The sequence below is a fragment of the Lissotriton helveticus genome, chromosome 5_1 (genome assembly GCF_964261635.1).
Source record: "Lissotriton helveticus chromosome 5_1, aLisHel1.1, whole genome shotgun sequence".
Lineage (NCBI taxonomy): Eukaryota > Metazoa > Chordata > Amphibia > Caudata > Salamandridae > Lissotriton > Lissotriton helveticus.
Genome location: NC_136065.1, coordinates 1089326060 through 1089351191, shown reverse-complemented (window position 1 = coordinate 1089351191; position 25132 = coordinate 1089326060). Strand labels below are relative to the sequence as shown.

Below are 25132 nucleotides of genomic sequence, written 5' to 3'. Positions count from 1 at the left end.
AGTACCTACGACATTTAAATATTTGGGAATACAAATATACCGCAACGTGCAAGACCTCTTAGTTGGTAATCTGGGCAAAGCACTCGGTACCCTCAAAACACAAATACAGTTTTGGAACACTCTGCCACTATCAGTAGCGGGAAGAGTGGCAATTTAAAAAATGGTGGTCCTCCCCCGCATGGTGTACTTTTTCACAAACCTGCCGCTCCTCGTGCCGATGAGCACATTTAAGCTACTGAATACCTTATTGACCGAATTGGTATGGGGATAAGGTAGGCGGCGAGTAAGCCTCGCCAAATTACAATTGCCCACCAGGCAGGGAGGTCCCAGACATGACAGCATATAGCTACGCCTGCCAACTTCAATGGCTGGCGGGCCGTAACCTCCATGAGGTGGATATGACTACAGCCGACAAGGACAGCGGCCTCCTACACCGACTATTACTGCCAAATGTTCAGATACCCAGATCGACGCCGCACCTGTTGCACCTAGCAATTAGATGCTGGAAAAAAGCAGTCAAATATACAAATGCGACGACCTCCTATGCACCTACCATTCCCCTACTGGGACTTCCCCTTGGGACCGGCACACTATCGGAGCGCGGGCTCCGGGAGTGGCACGACGCTGGTGTTTTTTCAAATAGGGGACTTCTTTGTGGATGGAACTATCATGACACACGCAGATTTCGCACCAACACATCAGACCCCTGCAACGCTGTTTTACTGCACACACAAGTGACTCGTTATATTACTAGGACCTGGGCACAGACTGGCGTAGAACCACACACAAACCCACTACTCATTATGCAATACTTAATGGGTACCGGCAGTCACTTAACGAGATGGCTCATGCATGGCATACGAGCTGGCAGGGCGATCTCTCTACAATCCACCCGGGAGAGCTGGGAACAAGATGTGGGATGGGCACTCCGCGACAAGGAATGGGAGAAGGTGCTGAAGTTCCCCACCAAGGTGTCTAGAAACCCTAAATTTAAATTTATCCAGTTAATGATAGTGCATAGAGCGTATCTCACCCCCCATCGGCTGCATGCCATGTTTCCGAAGGTGTCAGATGCGTGCCCCCGATGCTTGGCTGTGGATGCCGGCCTCCTGCACATGCTGTGGGACTGCCCTAAACTAGGCTACTACTGGGGGACAATACACAAGGTGATAGCGGTGATAGCCCCCAGAAGGTCCCACCCCTCCCTATTGTATAGTGTTCTAGGCCTGGGACCCACCGAAAAGAAGAAAAGCACCACCACACGTTTCACAGATCTGGCCATTCTCTTAGCTAAAAGAACAATCACGATGAGGTGGAAATCGGCCAGACCGCCCGACCCTGGCGACTGGCATAGAGAGGTACTGCGATGGGGGAAGGCAGAGGGGACAGAGTTGCAGAGGGAAGAGCATAGAGGCCTCCGTAAAACGCACATATCGATGGAATGGAACACCATGCTTATAGCTTTCCAAACATGTGATGTAGCTGAACTGGTGTAAGCAAATGTTGTTAGCGCAAAATGTTGTGACGTTAACGCTGTAAATATGGGACCTCACCCATTCGCATTTCCCCCTCCCTTCCCCCTTTTTCTTTTCCCTATTCCAGATTTTGGGGCCAAGACAAGAAAAGTAACGGCCTCCCATTCTTGCAAGTTTAAATCTGGGAATCACGGAGTCTCCGTGGGCTGTAGAGCGCAGGGTGCGGGAAGGAATGTAAGGATGGATGAGCTCGTGCAGATACGCTGGTGCCACACCTTGTTTGATTTTAAAGATGTAACACAAGGTTTTAAATTTAATTCTTTGATCAATTCGAAGCCAGTGAAGATCACGTAAATACGGCGAGATGGAAGCCTGTCTAGGAACTTGACAAAGAAGGCGTACTGCAGAGTTCTGAACTACCGGTAGCTTTCTCAGTACCGTTTGGCAGCTAACGAGATAGAGAACATTGCCGTAATCGAGGCGAGAGGTGATGAGTGCCTGGACTACCCTGCGTTGGGTTGAGGCAGGAAGCATCCATATGATCTTACGAAGCCACCTCAAGATTGTGAAACAGATGGCAGCAACACTCGCCACCTGTTGTCTCATAGAGAGACTATCATCAATAATGATGCCCAGATTATGGACATGGGTGACAGGTAGGGGAAAGGAACCCATTTCCTGAGGCCAATGGTGAGGGCCCCTTAAGTCCTTGTGCTTGCCCAGGATAAGGACCTTAGTCTTATCCCCATTTAACTTTAAAAAGTTACGGTGCATCCACTCTGTCACTTGCCGTAGGCCACACTGAAGGGCAGATGTCGTAGCGTCTTTAGTGATGGAAAGCGAAAAGACAATCTGCGTATCATCCGCATATGAATATAGGGAAAGACCCGCCTCTTCCACAATCTCTGCCAGAGGTCTGACATAGATGTTGAAGAGCAGGGGGCTTAAAATGGATCCCTGTGGGACTCCATGTTCTGATACGCAGATCTTAGATGATGCCTTAGCAGAAAAGACTTGAAAAGTGCGACCATCAAGGAATGAAGCAAACCAGGATAGGGCAGTGCCGTCCAGCCCAAGAGACCTAAGGGCGTTAAGCAAGATGTTATGCGACACAGTGTTGAATGCGGCACTCAAATCTAATAGAATGAGTGCTGCAGTATCCCCTTGATCTAAATGCTGGCGCAGGTTCTCAGTAACCCCAAGCAGAACGGTTTCAGTTGAAAAGTTGGCTCTGAACCCGGATTGTGAATAATGAAGAAAGCCAACTTTGTCTATGTGTTGTGTCAGTTGAGAATTGATATGTTTCTCCAAAATTTTGGAGAAAGCCGAAAGCAGAGATATAGGTCTAAAGTTAGATAGTACAGAAGGATCTGCTCCGGCCTTTTTCAACATAGGGATGACCATGGCTCGCTTCCACTCGGGGGGGGGGGGGGGGTACCAAGGCCTCCCGCAAAGAGGCGTCAAGAAGATCGATAAGGATGCCTTTGGATGTGGCAGAGAGCTGACAAAGTATGTTATTAGGCAAAGGATCAAGAGGAGCCCAAGATTTAATACTGTTTAAACAATTTTTGAGAGACGCCTCTTCAAATGGGCGCCAGGAAGAAATCTTGGCTATCTGGTCACAATTACTGTGATATGTAGGGTCAAATGCAGAAGCCATACTTCACAAGGAAGGGGTAAGAGCAGAGAGTGACTTGTAAATAAGCTCAACCTTCTGAATAAAGAAGTCAGTAATGTTGTTACATAGATTTTCATCAAGGATAGGAGGAGGAAGGATGGTATAATTGACCTGTTAAACTGAGCACCCTGCTTGGGTGTAAGGATACTGTTCCTTCATTCAGCAGGCAGTACGGAATATGGAAGAGTTAGAGTTAGAGTTTTTGGTGACCTGCACGTGCTATTTACTGGATTAGAAACACCTTCTCTCTCTGGAGGAGTTAAAGTCCTTATATTTCTCCTCCTTTTCCTTTTGTCCAAAGAAGCAGACCTGATGATTTATGACTGCGATGTTTGCATGGAGCAAACTCTCCATAGTCTGCTCCAGGTACCAGGTCTCTAATTTCTTTCTTTCTGACTGATTACTCATCATAAGTCTCTAGCCTGTCCTTGATAGCTTAGGATACCAAATATAATATATTGATATTTCATCCTTTTGAATCTGAAGCGTGAGAAGTGGGACTGGAATCTCTGTGTCGACTTTTCACTCATTGGAATCTGTGGGGCATCTTACACCCTCTAACCATGGGCCTCATCCATACCTTTAAATTCGGGATGTGTCACTGTTGTCCCTCATCCTACCTGATTGCGGTCCTTTCCAAGAGGGATTCCAAAGAGCGCTGGCTCAGAAAATATGATGAAAGTGGTCTGTGTAGTTTAGTTGGTTGGGTGCTATCCAATACTCCCCTTACCTTTGCCGCATCTAGCTTGGTGGTGGTGCACTCACTTTGAGTTGTATCTGGGCTTCCCGGCACTGTGATTGGTTCCACTTTGCAGTGTCCCTGTTGTCCACTTTACACTTGTGAGGACAGGCACAGCGCTCTAGAAATGGTGATGCACACGTCCCTCACACCTGAGTCTTCCAAATGGGTGATAAAAAGTACATTTATAAAAGTTGACAAATGTGGTGGGAAAAATCAAATACAGTGGAGTTTGGGCAGCGTTGAGCAATTTTGACTGGCAGCTGCATGTGCACTTTGGAAAAACCTGACGTGCCCAATATCTGGGGGCTTCTTCTCAGCCCAGTATGTTTGCAGAGAGTTTTTGAGAGCCAATGGTTTCTCAACAAATTGTAGCTTGTCATGCATTTATGAAAAGAAAATGGCAGCCACATTGGAGTACATGTTGAGAGTGAGATCTGGCGCTTGAATGCTAAGCGAACAATAAATGCAGCTAGAGATAATGAGTTAATGTATAACTTTTTGTTGTCCTGAAATATAAGGGAACATGATTTTGATAGGATAAAAACAAAGAGGAGCAGTCAGGAGAACTGGTTTGGAATGTATTCCTTTTCAAGTACCTCTCTAGACTGATTTGCAGACACTTTTTGTGTGTGGTGATGCCCCTTACAGCAGGGTAGTCTCCAGCCTGGAACACCCACAACAGAGGCACAAAGTGGCGTGAACTATGCACCTGGCTGTAAACAGACACAAAACACTGTTCAGGAAAAATGCAAAAGGGTTTACCTAAAAGATACTTCTCCCTCTAAACAATAGAGATTGCAGCCCCCTTAATCCCTACCACCCACCATGTGGCAGTGCTACAGGAAGACTAGTCAGGAGCCCCTCTCAGCAAAAGGACCTATTCGAATTTCTATAGGAGTCTCGTATCCTTTGACCTCAATTCATTGTCTAGGTCTTCTCCTGCCTGCATCCTGATAGACTTCCACTGTGTAGGAGAACTAACACCTCAGCTTGTACGCAGAAACATGCCCTGTAGGTCCAAAATAGCCTTCATCACTCGGCTTTGCTTATGGATACAATATGTATACCACAATAGTCACATACAAAAACAAGCACAACATACAGTTGGATGTGATTTGGTGACAAAATCAAGGTATAAATCTGACTGCGCATTGGCAAGATGCTCTGATCCAGTGCCAAATTACACATTTTTAGTGAGTGAGAAAACCTTTAATTTACAGACTATTGGGTGAAAATCTTTAAATGCAACCTTTTCTTTTTTCTTCACCAATTCCCTGGTGCAACATTCAGACCCTGTACTGAGGTTGGGATTCTCCAGACTATAATTAAGAGAGCAGTCCTAGACTTAGTACAAAACAGGCTAGGGCTTTTAATGTTTAAACGATGTGTATACTTGGAATCTCATGTTTAGGCTGTCTGCCCCGGATATGGAGCACTATGTATAATGTTTCTTTCTACAGCTTACATTTTCAGATTGCTTGCTAACTCAGAAAGCCTTCTCCCACTATACTCCTGAAAGCCTGCATGAAAAGTTGAACTTGACCTACTTACACTTGGTTCTTCACCTTTCTTTCTTTACTGACCTCCTTCTTATCTTCAAGCCTCTGCATACTTTTTATTTCTAAGAATAGCCTCCTCTCAGTCTTATGCCTGCCTGCCCCAATCCTTGTTGTAACTCTACAATTGACTCGTTTCATAGATCACAACCTCTCCTCTTTGAAACCCTATCCCTTTCATCCAGCATTACCTAATCTCTACCAGCCTACCTGTCTCACCAACTATTCACCTGAAACATACAGCCCCCACTAATGATAACACCTTTCTGGTATTATACATCATAAAATAACTGGAATAAATGCATGCATTTTTTTCTTGAGAGCAGGACTAGTCACAATAACCTACAATAACAACTAGAATAACCACTAACCTTGGGTTCAGTGTAGGGTGCTACTCGCCATGAAGCACTTCAACGGCTCGTCTGGGGTTGTAAGCACTATATAAATCCAATACAATTAAATGGGACCTACAAATTGAGCATTACACTCTGTCTATATATAACCGTGACAATAGGTGAGGGTTTAAATCCTCCTTACTGACCATATTAATATGTAATACTTGGGTTGTCTTGAAAATGCATAGTTAATCAGCCAAATTATTCCTTTAATATTTACATATTAGTAAAGTAAATATGCCACGTCGAACATAAGCAAACCAGATATCTTTAGACATAGGATAATTGAATCTGCTTCATATTCATGGGCCATACTCAGAGGTTCCCACTGTGCAGCTTTTTCTTCTTTTAAATACCATATAACCCAGCACATGTAAATCACTGTAATTAACATAATAGTAGTATGAGTTGATATGTTCTTTTTAACGCCTTGTTTTACATGTGCGTAGCACCCTCATTGTTTCAATGTCTGCTTTGTCTTGGGCAGCTAAGATGGCTGTGACTGCTTTTTTGTTTTCTTCTGCAGGGGAAAGTGGAAGTGGAGGCTGGGAAGGAAGGAATGAAGTTTGAAGCGGGTGCTTTTTCATATTATGGGGTGACTGCACTGACAGCATTGCCAGGTACTTATTTTTAATTACTAAGTCTGTACTCTTGCCCGTGGGCTGTCACAACGTGAGCAGGTTTGATGCTCAGTGCGTCCTTTATTAGTAAGAATGGCCAATGTATGCTGCATGTTTCTTTTCTACACTTGCTCATCATAATCCCTATCAGAAAATTACAGTGCTCAGTCATTGTGATATAGTGAGATTTGCTAACTTCCTTCTGGCATCTTGAAAATCTCTAAAATGGAAGTGATAGTGACATTTATATCGGTGTGTAGAGACTAGCTTTTTTGTAGGTCATTTTTTTAAACACAAGCAAATAGGAATGTGTATTATATTTTGCCTGTTTGTTCTGCTGGTGCTGATTTTCTCTTTGACTAAATCCAACACAGAACAATGGCTTTATGTAGCTAAAGGGGTGCTGTTTCAGAACTTTAAATATTTTAAGCACCTTAAGATCAAGTGGGGATTCCACTCTAGGAATTTTCATTTAATTTGAACAACTACCTGTTTAAAATAGAAACTTACATACAAACAATAATGCTCTTCTCTAAATTCACACCCCGGTGCAAATATTCCCGCCCAAGTTGCAAATATTAAACTAACATACAACAGCGATAGAATTTAACATTGAGTAGTGGAAAACTCTCTCTTTGAGAAAAATTGTTTGTATTAAGTATGAGGCGTGAACCCCATTCATTTAGCTTTCTCAGTGAACTACAACGTAAGAACATGCTTATCGTTTAACCATTTTCCCTTTTGTATCCCAACCTGTCTCAAATGTTTTTGCCTGCAATCTGTAGAACAAGCATTGGCAGTGCTAAGAGGTCTGGCTTATCAATCCACTGTCAAGCCAGACGTAAAAAAAATATAGGTTAATGGCGACTATCCTCACATCCGTTCTGCTTCCAGAGAAAAAAACTATAAATTACAGTTATCCAAGACAGTTCATTAGCATACAACGTCATGTGTGTACCCCTGAAAGTTCAACCTCAGGCAGCTGGATAAATAAACAAAATGAGCATAGCTGTGTGGAGGGCATGCACTTTTTTTGTGAAAGCACATATCGTCTGCCCAATCAAAACATGTACTCAGGGCCCAACATGTGGGTGGAGCCAAAGCCCCTCTCTAGTGATGCTCACATAATTGTCTGGTGACAGTTGGTCTGTCGAGCCTGACCATAAAGATGACCATACTGAAGTTGTAGTGTTAATAGATGGTAATATGCATGATATGAAAACTGTAATAGTTTTTCTTTAGAGTTTTAATTATGGGTGGGACTCTTACAGCAGCCACGGCCGGTGGTAGGTGTAACTGCAGGGCGATGACGTAGGGAGGGGCAGGGTTGGGGGTTGTAATGTATGGATTACGGACTTTAACAGGTAAGTAAACATATAAATAAATAAAACGAATTTCGTTGTGTGCACTGCATAACCAAATGCGATGCAGCGCGCGTAACGAAATTAGTTTTATTTATTTATATGTTTACTTACCTGTTAAAGTCCGTAATCCATACATTACAACTCCCCACCCTGCCCCTCCCCCTCCCTACGTCACCGCCCTGCAGTTACACCTACCACCGGCCGTGGCTGTCTTACATTAGTTCTTCTCTTCACAGTCTTGCTGCTCATTTGATTTTCTGCCATATCTCCATTCCCTTCTGTCAGCAAAGACATGTTCATGTTACTACAGACGGAGACTCCATATTTAGGCTGAACCTACAAGTTAGCAGAAGTTCTGAGGTTAGAAAATATCACATGTAGGCATACCAAGAACTTATAGGAGTTTACAGCAGTAACGGCTGGTGTCCGGGCAAAGTGAGGGAGGGATGGGGGGACTGGGGACGACAGAGAAACAAAACATTAGGTTGCTGGCAGAGGGGTGCGACACTCCTCCACCATAGCGGTTGAGCCACTGCTGGTTTACAGCCTGCTCATTGTTTACAGTTGGTTGGCTTTATCGTCCTTCTCATTGGCTTGCTTCTTATTTGTTGGCTTTCTTTGTCCCAGCTTAGTATAGCCTCTTTATAATCTCTCCTATTGGCTACCTTCTAACCTTTCACTGCTCACTTTCAGTGAACTGCTTTTTTCTTAAGCACGCCATAAGAGTGCATGAGTTCTCCAGCTCTCTCCTTTGTGTGCTTCTACGCTTCGCTCCATATTGCAAACTCCCCCATACCTCAAGCTCTTTCATTTGCATCTCAACGCAAAACTCTTTCTCTCCCTCCCCCCTCCCTAATCCGCCTGTTTTTCTTTTGCTTATGTGCTTCTCCAACCACCATCCTGTGTTTCTCGCCCTTGAAGGCTGCTTTTCTTCTCCACCCTTCCACTTACTCCTACCATCCTCTCCTCTATTGTCCCCTACGCCCACTCTTTTTTCAAAGAAATATTTATTTATGTATGGTTGGGGAGAACCAAACAGCATATGTTTGCTGTCCCCTCTGCCATCAAACTTAAAAAAGCTTTCTCACTATTTGTTTCACTTTTTTTATTTACAGATCAATAAATTAAAATAAAATTGTGACCGTATCATTTTGTAGACGCGCATGCTTAATGACACTTATACATGACTACAAAATGAAATCGCTGTTGCCGCTGCATCATCGCGCATTTTTTCGTTTCATTTTTTATTTCGCCCATCATTCACAGCACCTTGCTGATGCTGTAACAGCATTGGCAGTAGGACCCAAAAGCACGACCTACTGTTAGATTATGTGGCTACGTGTTCATTCTAGGACCCATTTTAATATTAGTGCTGCATCACAACAAACTCCTACTGAAATATATTTAAAATGTAACATCTACCTGCCCCAGTGCGACGATTTCACATAAAAAATTGCAGCAGAGAAAATGAAGGAAATGTCACCACAGTACATCTAATTATTTGATTACTTAACACAGCAATATTAGATTGTAGTAGTTAATTCTCGTTTTCCAGAATTTTCTTTTAATTTTGAATTTATAGAACAATTTAAGATGTATACATTAGTGCATTCTATTACATTGTTAAAATGATTCAGTACCAAAAGAGACCATTTTTTAAATGTTAGATTGTATTGAAATTATTTTTTATAAAACAGCAAAAATTAAGGGAAAAAACAGCAAGGATGTATTTTAGTGTAGTGGTGATAATGGTTGGTTCCCACTGGTTCTTAACCCTTTGGCTTCTGTGGACCCCCACTTAATCATTACTGGAATTTAGGGACCCCCCACTGAATCAATATTGGTATCGGGGGACCCCCACAGAGTCTTTACTGGAAGCCGGGACCATGACTTAAACATTTTCGAATATTTGAATTGCAAAACAATCCACACAAATTACTAAAGAAGCATTCATCACACAAGTACAGAAATGCTGAAATATGTTATAGAAACATTTAAAAAGTAAATGTTTATTTTAATGGAAATGTGAGCTTTTATAAATTCAATTAAGACCACTCATCGTTCATACTATAAACTATTTGATGCACTTGCACCACTCCCCCAAATCAATCTGAGGATACTAACTTAATTTATAGCCTCCATTTTCGAATTCCTTCCCATTCAAAGTTGTTTTACATTTCTGAATGTTACATTTTGCTTCTTTATTTATAAATATTTTATTAATCTGTAAATATTATTAAAATTTCCAATCGGCCGCGGACGCCCTGAGTAGGCTTCGCCGACCCATACAGTTCTCCGGACCTCTGCTCTAAACAGTACTGTTTGCACTGCTTTTGTGAGGCAGACCCATGCATGTGATTTGTGTCTAAGATGTTTACTGGCTCAAAACCTAAACCGTATGTGTTAAAATATTCAACTAGTGTGGAATAAAGTCCCTTTAAATTGTTTGCCATATATCCCAGGAGTAGCTACTACCTACCAGAGGGGGGTGGTGGGGCGGGGGGAAGGGGAATGAAAAATAAAAAAAACACTTACCTGGCTTTGTCCGGCTGCTTCCTCTCCTCCGTCCTCTTCTTATCTTCTTCCTATCTGGCAGCAGGAAACATACGAGCTCCCAGGCTCCCCATAACCAATCACAGTGCTGCAATGCCGTGGTTCGGCACTCAGACTGGGAATAGGAGCCTGGTCATGTTTTCCACCCAGGCTGCAATGCAGTCTGGGTGGACACATGCAAAGTGCGCATGAATGTTTGGCCGGCCTGAGGCGGCCGGCCAAACATTCATGCGCACTTTGAGTGGGCAAACCACTCACCCCTTGGACCCTTCTCTGTGAGCACAGCAGCCCCGCCCGCAACAGGAAACTGAAAACTAAAATGATAATGTTGGTTATTATCATTTTCGTTTTCCTGTAACTACTGCTTGCAGAGCAATGGTGTGACGCTCCTCCACCTTAGCGGAGGAGCTGCCGCTGATATATCTGTGTTCCTGCCTACCTATCAAATCACTTGAAGTCGTATTGAAGAACTTGAGGATCCATTATCATCAATATTCTGATGATACTCAACTGTATGTAAAGATCTCCTAGGGAAAATTATGTTTCCCATCTTGCCAATACTCTGAACACAGTCAAATAATGGATTAACCTCCTCAATTACAAACTTACCATTGTCGACAGAGCCAAACCCTATAAGTCTTCGTTAATAAAAAAAAAACTCAACTGAGAGTCTCAAGTCTGGCCAAAAATGTATGATGTGAGAAATGTGTTGCTTTGTTTCAGGACAATATCTCAAAGCTCTGGTACAAGCACTGGTGCTGCCATGAATACTTCTGCAATTTTCGTGCTGGTCTTCCCAAATACATCTCACTCTACTAAAAGACGTTCTGCATGTGCCAGCATGCTTTGTGCCTTAGATATAAAGAAATTGCCATATCTCAACACAACTTTTTATAGTCCCATTGAAGCCAGAGCCATTTACAAAACGGCTTGCAACACTCACAATCCCCTTCACTCCTGCGCGCTACCCGCTGAGGAAGTTAAAGCTGCCAAGTTAAAATTATTTGTGAGTCAAGACCATCACAAAATGCCGAATCTTTGTGTCTGGAACTTCTGGCCTTCAAAAAGAAACAATTCATGGCTCAATTGTTCTCAGGATGTGCGACCAGAATCTGGACATCTTTATATCTAGGCTTACACACAACACTGCCCACCGATTCTCTTTAAATCTGATCTGCAAACCGTTCTATTCGAAAAACACTTGTGTTAATCTCCTTTCCCCAACATACATTGATGGACCTGCATTTGCAATGTCTCTAGTCTTGGGGTGTAACTTTCTATCTCAATATTGTATACATGAGTTTTAATTATTGTTATTTATGTTTCTTATCTAATATTCTAACTCTTATGAAAAGCGCGCTAACATCTTCATGTAATGCCCATGCTATGTACACCGTATAAATAAACATAATCCCTTTGTTTGTAATTTCTATAGACCGCCCAGCCAATTGTCTCACAGGGCTATGACAATTGACTGTCCACGGTCAAGATGTGTGCTTGCGTTTTTGAAAGCATTTATTTTCACCACATCACATACCTACTTGAACCAGCACAATGGAATGTCAGTCAGTCAGTCAGAATATCTTTATTCGACTTATTAAAAGTCATACAAAGAAGAGGGAAAAAATAAAAACATTTCATACAAAGTTTTTTTCTTCCTTCAAAACAATATAAATAGACATTTTAGAAGGTATTACAAACAGTTAAAAAAATATTACATTCCTAAGATGAGTATAAGTAGTAAAACATTTACTTTTACTTTAAGGCGAAGTTTGGCAGATGGCTTTCACCCTTGAGGCGGCTACCAGAAAGTTAGCTATGCAAAAAGTAATGTGGGGATTAGGCAATAATTGTAAAAAGAGCAGGGCCGGTCTCACTTGAGTGAAGCCAGCCTCTTTAAGAACAGGATGCAGATATTTTTTCCTCTGCTCTAAATACAACCCACAAAACATAACAAAATGCATTGTATCTTGCACAGAGAACTGGTCGCATCTACTGGGAGGAGCTAATTCCGGCTTCTGCCAATTTTTAAAAGAACCTAAATAAAAATGTAACAAATTAAATCTAAACTTGGTTAAAAGAAACCTGTGAAAAGGGATTGTAACGAAGCTGAGGTAAGGTGCAAGTGAAAATGAGCTAACAAGTAGACAATGTTCCCTTACAGATGGTTTCTCCAATTCGCGTTCTTCACGGCATGCTTCCTTCCTTCCCCTGAAAGACTTTTTTATAACATCGATGTCATGCGCCTTAATGTTCTCAGGGGAGGAAAAAAGCTCCGGTCGTCCCAAATCTGAAAATGCTTTAGCCAAATAGGCCAGCCATGGGATCTTGTTAGATTTGTCCAGGGACAGAACATCATGCATGATTTTATGGTTTAGAGGAAGGTCTTCGTTCGTCCACATTTTCAACCAAAAGATCAAAGGAGCCATGCTCAACGTGTCTGACAAAAAATGTAGGCCCACTTCTTTGTGAATTGAATAGGTTGGGGTTGACTGTGGTACAGAAAGCAGGGTTCTGATGAATCTATTCTCTGCTCTCTGGATTAGTTCCAAATTTACATACCCCCACAAAGCGGAACCATATAACGCAATGGCCACAGATTTGCTCTTATAGATTTTTAACAGGGCTTCCATAGGCCTAGCCCCTAGCTTTCCAGCAAAGCCCATGAGTGCAGATGATGATCTAATTATAGCCAATCTCTTTGCTCTTATCTGTGGGCCCCAGGTCCCTTTCTGATCAAACAGTACGCCTAGGTAGGGGAATGTAGAAACCTTGGAAACAATATCCCCTCTGCAAGAAAATGTTTTATGTCTCTTCTTGCTGCACTCACGCCCCATCACCATTGTATGTGACTTGATTACATTTACCTTGAGATCCAGTCGCTCCATAAATGAACCAAAGGCATCCAAAAGGTGCTGGAGGCCAACCCCCGTGCGAGCGATTAGTACACAATGGAATGTCATTTTTACTCTAACACTCATGTGTCAAGCCTTTTGGTAAAGTTTCAAAGTTAATAGGAAAGCTGTACCTTCACAAAATGGCAATATATTATTTCATGGAGTATGGAACGTGATCTACGAAAAAATTGGTAAAATATCTGCAAGGCCATAAAGTTGACTAATTTTACAAAGCTACATGTCCTATACTGCGGATTTTGTAAACATGATTTGGACATGTGCGTTTATGTTGGCATTCTGGTGCCAAGTAGTTGCACAGTTACACATTGCACTTAGGAATATGACAAAGCTAGATATTAACCGCATGCGCGCTAGCGGTTTTCCTGCTGCGCGCTGCGTTTTTCGAAAAGCCGCTTTACACGACGAGCTGAGCTCATCATCAGCATGCGAGCAGCGCAACTCATGACGAGCTCAGCTCGTCATGAGCGCGGAAGGGGTTAAATAGTGTATTTTAGAACTGCACCCATGTCAAAAGAAAAATTAACATGTACAATCAAATGACTGCGGTGGGACTCCTAATAGCCAAGAGGCATATAGCTATTCATTGGATGCAAACAAGGGGTCCAGACTTTGACTTTTGATGTGGGGAGAGGACAGTTGCTGAGAAACTTAGAATGTAAATAGTATGCCTAGACCATAAATGGGGTAATGTTTTTGAAGTCTGGAGAGAAATGTGAAGAAGATTGGAGACATGGGGGAATTAATGTTTCAATTACTTACCGGTAATTGCATTACTCTGAGACCTACTCCCTCGCTTCCATTACTTATGTAGTCGAGGCATCCCTGCCTCACCAGACACCCATACCACGTGATTTATTACACGGGGCTATAAGTAGCCCCACCCCCCTCAAACCTCCTGTATTACCACAGAGACCAAAACCATACCAAAAGGTTGGCCCGGACTACCAGGGAGGGAGGGAGGGATGTAAGTAATGGAAGCGAGGGAGTAGGACTCAGAGTAATGCAATTACCGGTAAGTAATTGAGACATTACCTCCTCATCCCCCCTCGCTTCCATTCCTTACGTAGTCGAGAAGTACAAAGCCAAACAGGACAACCAAAGAAGGTATACACAAAACAGGTTTGTTAAAAAACACAGACAACAGGGAAAAACCACTATTCTGGAACCATAGTGGAAAGAACCCTGTACCCAAAAACATCAGCACGGTCAACCTCCTGGCCAATCCGATAATGAGAGGTAAAGGTCAATGACGAAGCTCAGGTGGCAGCCCGACAAATCTCCGAAATGGAAGCCCCTTGAGCTTCCGCACAGGACAAACCCATGGACCGAGTGAAACAACCCTGAACCCCCAAAGGAGAAAGGTGCCCCGCCACCTTGTTTGCCAAAGAAATCTGAGACAGATCCCAACGACTCAAGGAAGGAGTAGAAGGATGCAAACCTCGATTCACAGGCCCAAAAGTAACAAAAAGCGAATCAGACAATCGGAAAGGAGCGACCCATTCCAAATAGACCAGGAGAGCCCGCCGAACATCCAAAGAGTGCACCCGCACCTCAGACTCCGACACCGGAGAATCAAAAAAGGAAGGAAGAACCAACTCCCGATCCCTGTGGAACCGAGAATCCACCTTAGGACGAAAGGAAAGACCGGTCTCAAAACAATCCTGTCCTCAAAAATCGGACCAAAAGGATGTTTAGAAGAGAGAGCGCCGAGCTCACCCAGGGGGCGAGCAGAGGAAATGGCCACCAAAAGAAGGTCTTGAAGGACAAACGGCGCAGATCCACAGAAAGCAAGGGCTCAAAGGGAGGGGACATCAAAGCGTCCAGACCAGAGACAGATCCCAGGTGGGAAAATGCCGCAGAGGGGTAGGAAGAACATTACCCAAACCCTTAAAAAGGCAACCAACCAACCCATCAGGATCCGAGAGATTGCCCCAAGAGCTCTGAAACGCCTTAATCGCAGCCCACTGTAAACGAAGAGAAGAAACCTTCAAGCCCAAAGCAGCACCCTCCTGGAGAAACAACATCACCTCAAACAAAGAAGAGGAAGCATGGTCCAAACCCCTGCCTCGACACCACCGACTGAAAGAACGCCAGTGTCTCAGGTAAGACTTGTTGGCTGATGGGCGCCTAGCCGCTTGCAGAGTAGAGGTCAAGCCAGCCGGAACACCTTTACGCAGCAGACCTAAGCGTTCAACCTCCAAGCCGCCAAGCGCATCCTGACCAGAACATTCCGCTGCAACACCGGGAACACCTAAGGGGACGGAGACAGAGGCAGCAACCATTCCACCTCCTACCTCATCTCCACCAGGAGAGGAAACCAGGAGGCACGAGGCCAAGCCGGAGCCACCAGAATCACCGGAGCCCCCAAGGAACGGACCCGAATAAAGAAGCGGAGAAGAAGGGGGAAGGGAGGAAAGGCATACAGGAGCCCGCGAGGCCAGGGGCAAGAGAGAGCATCTACTGCCCAGGCCGAACCCCTTCACCAGATGATCCCAAACCAACCACCAACCCAGAGCTGACCTGATCAGAGGGGACATCGGAATCGGAGAAGAGAGGGGAAGGCAATGGGGAGACCAATGCACCAGAACATGAGCAAATGAAACCGGGCCCATGGAACCAGAAAGACCGTCGCCGCCATGTCCCCCTGGACCTGGAGCCAACGACCCGCCACTTGAACCGGATCGGACAGAAGAGACAGGATGTGTGATTGAATCTTGTCCACCCGAGCCTCAGGTAGAGTGACCAGCCCCAAATCCGTCCGAAACCGAGCCCCAATGAAGAGACGATCCTGGGACGGAACAAGGACGTATTTCCTCACATTGATAAGAAAGCCGTGCCCCCTCAAAACGGCCAGGACCATCTCTGTGTGACTGAGAGCCAACCGGAACGAGGGAGCATGGACCAACCAATCGTCCAGGTAAGGATGGAGACATATCCCTTGGGCGTGGACCAAAGCAACCAAAGGACTTCAGCCCGAATGGCAAAACCGCAAACTGGAAGTGAGAGTCGCCGATCGCAAAACGTAAAAACTTCTGATGCCCCCGAGACACCAGAACATGAAGATAGGCATCCTGCAGATCGATAGAAGTCATGAAGTCCCGGACCCCACCAAAGGAATGATGGACTGCAAGGTCACCATCTTGAAGTGAATCCCCCTGACACCTTCTGGACCAGAAACAAAATGGAATAACAACCCTGACCACGTTGAGCCAGGGGGACTGGGACAATCGCCTTCTTCTCCAAAAGATCCCAAACCCCTTCCAGAAGAGCCATGCGCTTCGCCAGGGACTTGGTGACTTGGGGTCAGGAGTACGGATGGTGCCCCAGCCGAGAGGAATAGTGACAGTCGATAGAATAACCTCTCCTGATAACACTCAATGCCCAGCGATCCTTCACATCCAGACTCCAAGCCTCCAGGAAAAACAACAGCCTTCCGCCCACAGGTCTCAAGGCTGCCACGCCGTTGTTGTCAGGACTTCTGCTTGAAGGCATCCGACGGACCCCTGGGACCAGCCACGGAAGCCGCCTTTTTGGGCTGGAACTTACGCCGACTGTCCGAAAAGGCCTTTGAGGACTGCCGGGAAGACTGGAAATAAGAGGCCGAGGAAGGAGCCAGATTCCAGAAGGGGCAAGAGCGAGATGCACACGGCTTGCTCTTGTAAGGCAGAGTATGCTTACGGTTCTTAAAAGCTTTCGTGATCATAGTGTCCAGCTGCTCACCAAAAAGCATCCTGCCGTCAAAGGGATCTTAAGGAGAGAGGACTTCTCAGAAGAATCCGCCTTCCAGTCCCGCATCCACAGGTTCCTCTGAGCCAGGACTAAGGAACCAGTAGCCATGGCAGAAGAACGAAGCACATCCGAAGAGACGTCAGCCAAGAGCGTGGCCTGTTGTTCCATGTGGACAAGCAAGCCAGAGCAGTCCGACTCATCCTGGATATCCGTGGCCTGTTTCCCAAAGTCAGACACCAAAGACTGAGCAGAATAAATGCCAGCAGGCATGGACAAGTTACCAGCAGAGAAGCCCTTCTTCAGCGCCCCATCCACCTTTTTATCAGTAGAATCAGCCAGAGAACATCCTCAGGATTAATCACCATACGACCAATCAGGGTGGCCAACATGGCATCCACAAGAAACCTTCCCCTCCTCCATGGAGTACAGCTTCTGCAAGAAACGAGGAACCGAGAAGCGCTCCAGATCGCGCCATTCCCCAGAAATCAAGTCCTTGATGCGCCCATGAAATGGCATTGCGAGAACGGGGGGTTTAACATAGTGAGGAAATATGTCATCCCACCCCTCAGGCGCAGAAAAGGGGGAAAACCCCAAGTTCTCCCTAATGTCTTGGAGATTCGCAGGATCCTCCACCCTACGCACAAACTTCCAAAGAGGTAGAGGGCTTGGCAGCGCCTGAAGAAGAAGAGTCCTCAGAGGGAGAGTCCACCGGACCCACAGCAGAACGAGAAGACTTGCGCTTGGCAGGAACCCTGGACTCCAGAGGGTGAGCCACCGCCGCCTCAATCATGTCCTGGACCTCAGAAGCAGACAGCAGGGCCGCAGAATCCCCCAGACCCTTGGACCTAGTCTGGTGAGCAGGGATCGGCTCATCATCGTCCGAGGAGGAGGACAAAACATGCCTGCGCTTGGAAGCACGCTTCGAACATAATGACCCACCAGAAGCACAGCTGAAGAAGTTAAAATTGGGAGCAGCCAAGCATCAGGGACCAACCAACTGGCACCAAAACCAGGAGGGAACCCCAGAAAACCAATCAAAAAAGAGAGGAAAGCGGAACCCCTCCTGCAAAATACAGAAATCCAATCAAAAAATACAAGTGAAATGATAAAAAACAGCCTCACACGAGGCCCTTACTGTAAAGATGAGCAGAAACAGCCAGCCGAGGATGCCAGACGAAATTCCCCTGCCGCCGCTTCCCTTTCCGACCTCCAACTCGGAAGGACAGTCCCAGCCACACAGGGCCTGCGACTCCGTCAGCCGGACCCGCCCACTCCACCGCCAAGGCGAGCACCGCAAACCACAGACGCTGCGAGGGAAGGCACAGTGTTGCCCAGGCTGGCACCGCCAGGCCCGAAGGCAAAATAAATCGCAAGAGAAGACCACACACGAAGGAATCCAACAGAAGAAATCTAAGCGAAGAAATCAAGAGAAGACCGCAGCACCGCAAACGGCCAGCGCGTGGTACGCGCGTCTCAACAGGTAAGACAAAAGAAAAACAGGAGGTTTGGGGGGGGGGTGGGGGCTGCTTATAGAACCCGCGTGATAAATCACGTGGTATGGGTATCTGGTGAGGCAGGGATGCCTCGACTACGTAAGGAATGGAATCGAGGGAGGGACGAGGAGGTAATGACTCTTCCTGAGATCTATGAGTAGAATCTTTCATTGCTCTCTGATAATGTGATTAACAAGGATGAAAGTAGACATGTTACTCGAGCCTTTGACTTTTATTTTCTTTTTTTTATTTCTGTAGTTTTTTATTGTATAAAAAATATATATATTTACATGGAGCATGGTATATACATGGTTGGAGGAAAAGGGAAAAAGAAAGGAAAAGAAAGAAAAACGGAAAGGAAAGGAAAGAAAAGAAAAACGCTCGGGGGGGGTTAGCTATCTGCTTCCGGTCTCATTCGGTTAGTTCGATTACTAGTCATCAAAGTTCTGCTTGTCGTTGTTGTCTGCCGTCCCTTCGTGTTGCTTGGCTTGCATCTTTGTCCCACGCCCCGGAGGATGGAGAGGATAGAGAGGATAGGGACAGATCGAAGAGGAAAAAGAAAGGAGCGTTGTAGGTTGTTTTCCTTTTGTATGCACATGGACCGGCGGGGTGTACCGCCTCGCTGATTGGCTAGATTCGCCGCCTATGGGGGTTTGTGCGAAGATAGGTAGAGGTCTAGGGAACCCCACATGTTTGACTGCCTGTGACTTTTCGGTGAGTGTTTCGCTGTGATGTTGTCAGCCCCCCTTAGGAAGGTGATCCAGTTAAGCCATGCCTGGGGCGCAGCTTTCGATGTGTCTTTCCAATTGCTGAGGACTGTTTTGACTGCAGCCGTCAGCAGTAGATCAATGAGGGCACGGTCTTCTGCAGTTGTGATTGATGGGGATGTGAAACCCGGGACCAGGCTTGGGAAATCTATGTGTATGGCTGCTCCTGTGATGTCATTAATAAGTGTCCCAATTTTGTCCCAGAATCCCCTGACCTTAGGACAGCTGAGGAGTAAGTGTTCCAGGTCTCCCTTCCCCTTGTCGCAGTTCCAGCAGGAGTCGTTCTCTCGGATCCCCATGGAGGCTAGGTGGGCTGGTGTCCAGTATGCCTTATGTACTAGCCAATATTTGGTCTGGTTTAGGGCTGCCGTTACCTTTTTCCTAGAGGTGGATCTCCATAGCTCTGCTCTCTCGTCCTCACTTAGCACCCTCCCCGCTAGTGCTCCCCAGAAATTCGTGACTTTCTCGTTGAGTTTAGTGGATTTGGGGCGTAGGGCTTTGTACAGGTGTGCCACTTGGTGTCCTAGTGTGTTGAGATTAGCGGCGTGTTGTATGAGCGATGGTGTTGGACTGTTAAGGTTTGCCTTCCTGATTGCTACCTTGATTTTCAGAAAATTGTACAGTTCTATGCTCTGTAGGTTGTGTTCCTCCTTGAGGGTGTCGAAAGTTGCGTGCGTGCCTTGTTTCTGAAGGTCGTAGGCGGTGGAGATGCCATGCCAATACCATGAGTGCATGTTGAGAACCTTATCCCTGTACTTTATTGTGGGGTTGTGCCAGATGGACTCGAATAGACTTTTCCTGATGCTTATTGTCAGTAGTTTGTCAACACTTAGAAGCGCTGTTTTTGTGTTCTTTAGGACGGGGTTGTCCTTGATTGCTGGGTGTCGGGTGGCAGTGAGAAGGGTGATGGGGTTCATACCTTTTAGTAGTCCTCGCTCAAGTGACAGCCATGCGGGGGTGTATTCCTGTCTCGGGTCGAGCCAGTGGAGCCCCTGTCTAGCTATGCACGCTACCTGGAATCGTTTGAAGTTGGTTAAGTTAAGACCACCCAGATCTTTTGAGAGTCTGAGCTTGTGTATGCTTATTCTGGGTTTTTTCCCCCTCCACAAGAAATTGTTCAGCATTTTGTCCAGTCTCTTGTGGAAGTCTTCTGTGCTTATTAGTGGAAGCATGCTCAGCATGTAGTTAACCATCGGTGTGAGCATCATTTTAATCGCCTCCACTCTGCCCCACCATGTTGTGAATTTGGGGGACCACCCTTCTACTCTGTCCTTAATTTTCTGGAGGGTTGCTTGCTCGTTGTGTTCCAGTGTTGCTCTTAGGTCTCTCTCAAAGAGGAGGCCCAAATATTTTATGGGCTTCTGTTGCCATGTTAGTCCGGACGTTCCTAATACCGTTTTTGTTGTGTGGACGTTCAGTGGTTTGCATTCGGATTTGTCCTTGTTGAGTTTGTACCCCGAGACCTGGGCATATTGTTCTATCGTGTCAGTCAGTGCTTTGATGGATCTCTCTGGGTCTTCTGTGACTATTAGTACATCATCCGCGTATGCCGCTAACTTAAAGGTTTCTCCTCCTATAGGTATTCCTGCTATGTCTTCGTTGGTTCTGATCATGGTTAGGAGTGGTTCTATGGCTAGTAGGAATAGGGCTGTTGATAATGGGCATCCTTGTCTCGTACCCCGACCTAGGTTAAGTATGTCTGATGTGGGGAGGAGCCAAGATGGCGATCGGGATGGCTGCATAACCGCTTGGCTCCGTGAGCCCTCCCGCCCCGCACATATATCCTGACGATAAACCTGAGCAGTATTTGCTAATTTAAGTAGGTGAAGGGAAGCATTCACTTACCATCTGCTTTTGAGGCTCCACCGCGCAGTAGACCCGGAGAACTGTCCCCGTCTCTTTGGCGGCCTTCGAGGTGCTGAGGCCGGGATCTCGAGTGAGGAGAGTGTTCGGCCGTGATCGCAACACCAGCGGCCTCTGGTTGCGATGGGAAGCCGGTCGGAGAGAACCTGAGATCTGCGAGCCGGAAGAGATGATACCAACCCACTCCCAATAGTGGGTTGCCCTGCGGGAGGTGCGAAATAGCTGGGACGGAGAGAGTCCATGATGCCCAGTTCCCCTTCGGTGTGATACCCGGTTATGTTAACAGCCCTCCCTGGGAACCGGTGGGTGACTCCCGGGCAGCAGGGAGCTTGTTTAGCCTTTTGGTGACTCTCCTTTCTGCCGCCTGCCCTGACTATTAAGATCCCGCTGTGAATCCTGCTGATCCCGGGGGTCGGACCCGCTCCTGAGGTGCGGTGGAGGGGAAAGAGAACGTGATGGCTGAAATGGCGGATGATACTTTCCCGTGCACCCCTCACCCGGGCAGAGAAACCGGTGCACAAGAGAATCCCGGGGTCTGGCTATGTGAGAAAACGCCCACGCCCAAACATATACTGGCTGCACTAACAAACCTGCAGACAGCCCTGATCCGGGAGGCCCGAGATTTGGGACAAAGGATGGCCGCCATTGTTGTCCCGCCATCTTGTAACGGCACGGATCGCTCTCAAGGAGGCGCCGATGTGTCTGCCTTTGCTTCATCGACGTATTCCCCGGATGAGTCTACATTCTTAGAGACGTGGATAGATTTGGTTCATGAGCTTACTGTGGATGCACCTGTGGCGCATGTGATTGTCTCATCGGGGCCTTTCTCTGATCGGCAAGTGGAGGAACAGCATCGATACACGGCTTGGGCGGCCCCGTCGGGGTTTTGGCGCTTCCCGCATCGTGTGTTTCCCTTTCCGTGTCTGGCGGGACTGTGTTCAGACTCGAGACTGTTGGCGGTGTTGACATTGTTCCAATCAGACTTCCGCCAAGCATCATCGGCGAAATTTCGGTGGCTGGGGTCCTATGGAGCGGCGACACTGCCTGACCCTCCCGGTGTAATCGGACACTTTGTGCTATTTTGTATCCCGTTTGAGGGATGGTTCAACGTTGGTACTATTGACAAACGAGGCCAGGGGTGAATTCGCTTGGAACATGGAGGGACTCATGGCTGGTTGATGGTGATTTGAGGGGCGCTTAGCGGGGATGTCATTGATTGCGCTATTCGTGATTGATGCTACCTGTACTTCTTCTACCATTACTGTTTATACGATTTTTTGCACGCGGAGGTGGGAGGGGCCGGATAACCAGATCGAGGGCCCCTCTCCTGTATTTTTTCTCTTCTTTTTCTCTTTTTCTTCGCTGTGTTTCGGGTCTCTTATTTAGGGCGACAGGCACGCTGCTGGGGGGGTAGGCCGTAGCCTATTGCAGGGGTGCAGGGTTGAGGGTTGGGGGATGGGTTTGTTATTTTGTTCTATCTTTGTTTCTATGGCCCTTTGCCCTTTTCCTTTTTCGATGTCGTCGTCTTCCATGTCTCCCATATTGTGTTTCGCCTTGAGGGGTGGGGCTAGTTCGCCATGATTGCTTAGTGTTTATTGCATCTATCCTGACGCATATACCCCCTCCCCCGTCTTTTTCATCTATGTACATCACTGGCGTAAATCTTTTGCTTTAGTTAGCTGTATTGGGGGTGTGTGTGATTATGCGACATTGATTTTCATTTATTTTTCGTTATTACAAAATGAACCGTCTCAGATCCTTATTATCGCATGGTACTTTAATTATATGATATATCCTGGATGCTACTCTGCTTTTGAACTCCGGACCGCTGTATGTTTTTATACTACATTACTTTTTAATCGATTTGAATAGCGGCCGGCGGGACTGGTTGTAGGCCCATGTTTGTATCTCCGTACTGTAACAATAAAGGTTCTTAATAAAAAAAAAAAATAATAAAAAAAAAAAAGTATGTCTGATGTGCCTCCGTTTACTACCACCCGAGCTTTGGGGTCTTTGTATAGGGCCATCACCATCTTCCTGTAGTTTGGTCCTAGCCCAAATTTCCCCATGCATTGATCTAGGAATTGGCAAGACACCCTGTCGAACGCTTTCTCAGCGTCTAAGGCTATCATGACTGCTGCGTTTGTACTTTTGGAGGAGTGGTTAATTATGTGGCATAGTAGCCTCATATTGTCGTGGGACATACGGTTTTTGATGTAGCCTACTTGGGAGTTGTGTATAAGCTTAGGTAGGTATGCGTTGAGTCTGTTTGCAAGTATTTTTGCGTAGATCTTACAGTCTACATTTATGAGTGAGATTGGTCTAAAATTCTTTGCCTCGTTTGCGTCTTTCCCTTCCTTTGGTATTACTATTATATTTGCCTCTGCCATTGTCCGTGTCATGCGTCCGTTCTGGACTCACTCCGTGAAGACCTCTTTCATGGTTGGTTTGAGAATGTGTAGGTACTGCTTGTAAAAACCGGCTGTGAAACCATCTGGCCCTGGTGCCTTGTTGTCTTTAAGGCTTGCCGTGGCTCTCCCTATCTCATCCTCCGTTATGGCCAGCTCGAGGATGTCACGTTCCTGATCTGATAGTGTCGGTGTAGATATGCTTCCTAATAGTTCTTTGCCCCCGTCATCCTTTAGCTTCCCATCTTCCGTATACAGTCCCTCGTAGAAGTCTCTAAAGACCTCCAGAATGTCTTTGTTTGCAGTCTGGGACTTGTTATGTCTGTCTTTAATGGCTCCTATCGTGTGCTGTTTCTGTTTTCCCCTTAGGTAGGATGCTAGGTTTTTCCCCGCTTTGTTTGCGGTGCACAGGTTAATAGATTTGTATTTATTAATCCAGGTCCCTGCTCTCTCACTCAGTATTCTGTTGAGTTCGTACTTCCGTTTAGTTAGGCTTGTGAGGGTGTTTTTATCTTCTAGGTTGGCTATGTGGCTGTTCTCCAGGTTTTTAATTTCTTCCTCTAGGTCTACAATTTTTTTGTTTCTTTCTTTGTTCAGCCTACCCTTGACTGTCATAACGGTTCCCCTGATGGTGGCTTTTAGGGCGTCCCATAGCAGCTCCCTGTCCGTCTCCGGGGTGTCATTGGTCGTCATGTACTCTTTTATTGCCACCTCTATCTCTGCTTTCGCTGAGATGTTGAAGAGCAGATTGTCATCAAATCGCCATCTCCGAGTTGGCTTTTCATTGTGTTTCCCCGATAGAGTTAGGCTTATGTGCGAGTGATCTGATATTGTCCTGGGTCCAATCTCCGTGTGGTCTATGAGGTGGGTGTGTGTTTCTGACATGAGGATGTAATCTATTCGGCTGTATGAGTTGTGTGGGTTGGAATAAAAGGTATATTCTCTGGCGTCTGGGTTACTTAGGCGCCATGGGTCCTTCAGGCTGAGTTTGGCGCACAGGTTCTTCAGGATGTTGCATTTGTTTGTTGATTGGCTCGGTCTGTGTGGGTGTTTGTCAATCGCTGGGTCAAGAACCTGGTTCATATCACCAGCGACGACCAGAAGGTCGCCTAGTGGTAGGGAGTGAAGTTGTGCTGCTACCCCCTCCCAGAATGGTTTGTCGTCGGTGTTTAGGCCATATATGTTGGCGACGTGAATCGTTTCTCCCGCTCTTCTTAGGCTAGTCACAAGAGTTCTTCCCTGGGTGTCTGCCTGTGAGTCCACCAATGTTAGTTTGGAGTTTTTGCTTGTGATTGTTACTACCCCAATTTTCTTGTTCTGTGCTGGTGACCCTATAACTTCGCCTACCCAGTTGGCGCCTAGGCGCTTTATGTCCTCTGCTTCTAATCTTGTTTCTTGGAGTACATATATATCGCTCTTAAGCTTCCTGAGGTGTTCGAGCACTTTCCTCCTTTTCACCGGACTATTGAGACCCTTGACATTTAGGGATACTATCTTAATGTCAGTCGCGAGGCTTGTCTGGTTATTGTGTGTCATTTGTGATGCTTTGCATTTCGCGGTCCGTGTGGCTT

General features: G+C 46.1%; 1 protein-coding gene across 5 annotated transcripts in view; it reads left to right on the top strand.

Moving 5' to 3' along the window:
- CNNM2 (cyclin and CBS domain divalent metal cation transport mediator 2) overlaps window positions 1-25132 on the top strand; it is a 1049463-nt gene that overhangs the window by 898783 nt on the left and 125548 nt on the right. For all 5 annotated transcript variants that reach the window (XM_078643677.1, XM_078643678.1, XM_078643679.1 and 2 more), the window contains one exon: window positions 6373-6466. In XM_078643677.1, coding sequence (XP_078499803.1) covers window positions 6373-6466 — 94 coding nt within the window. The remainder of the gene's footprint in view (window positions 1-6372; window positions 6467-25132) is intronic.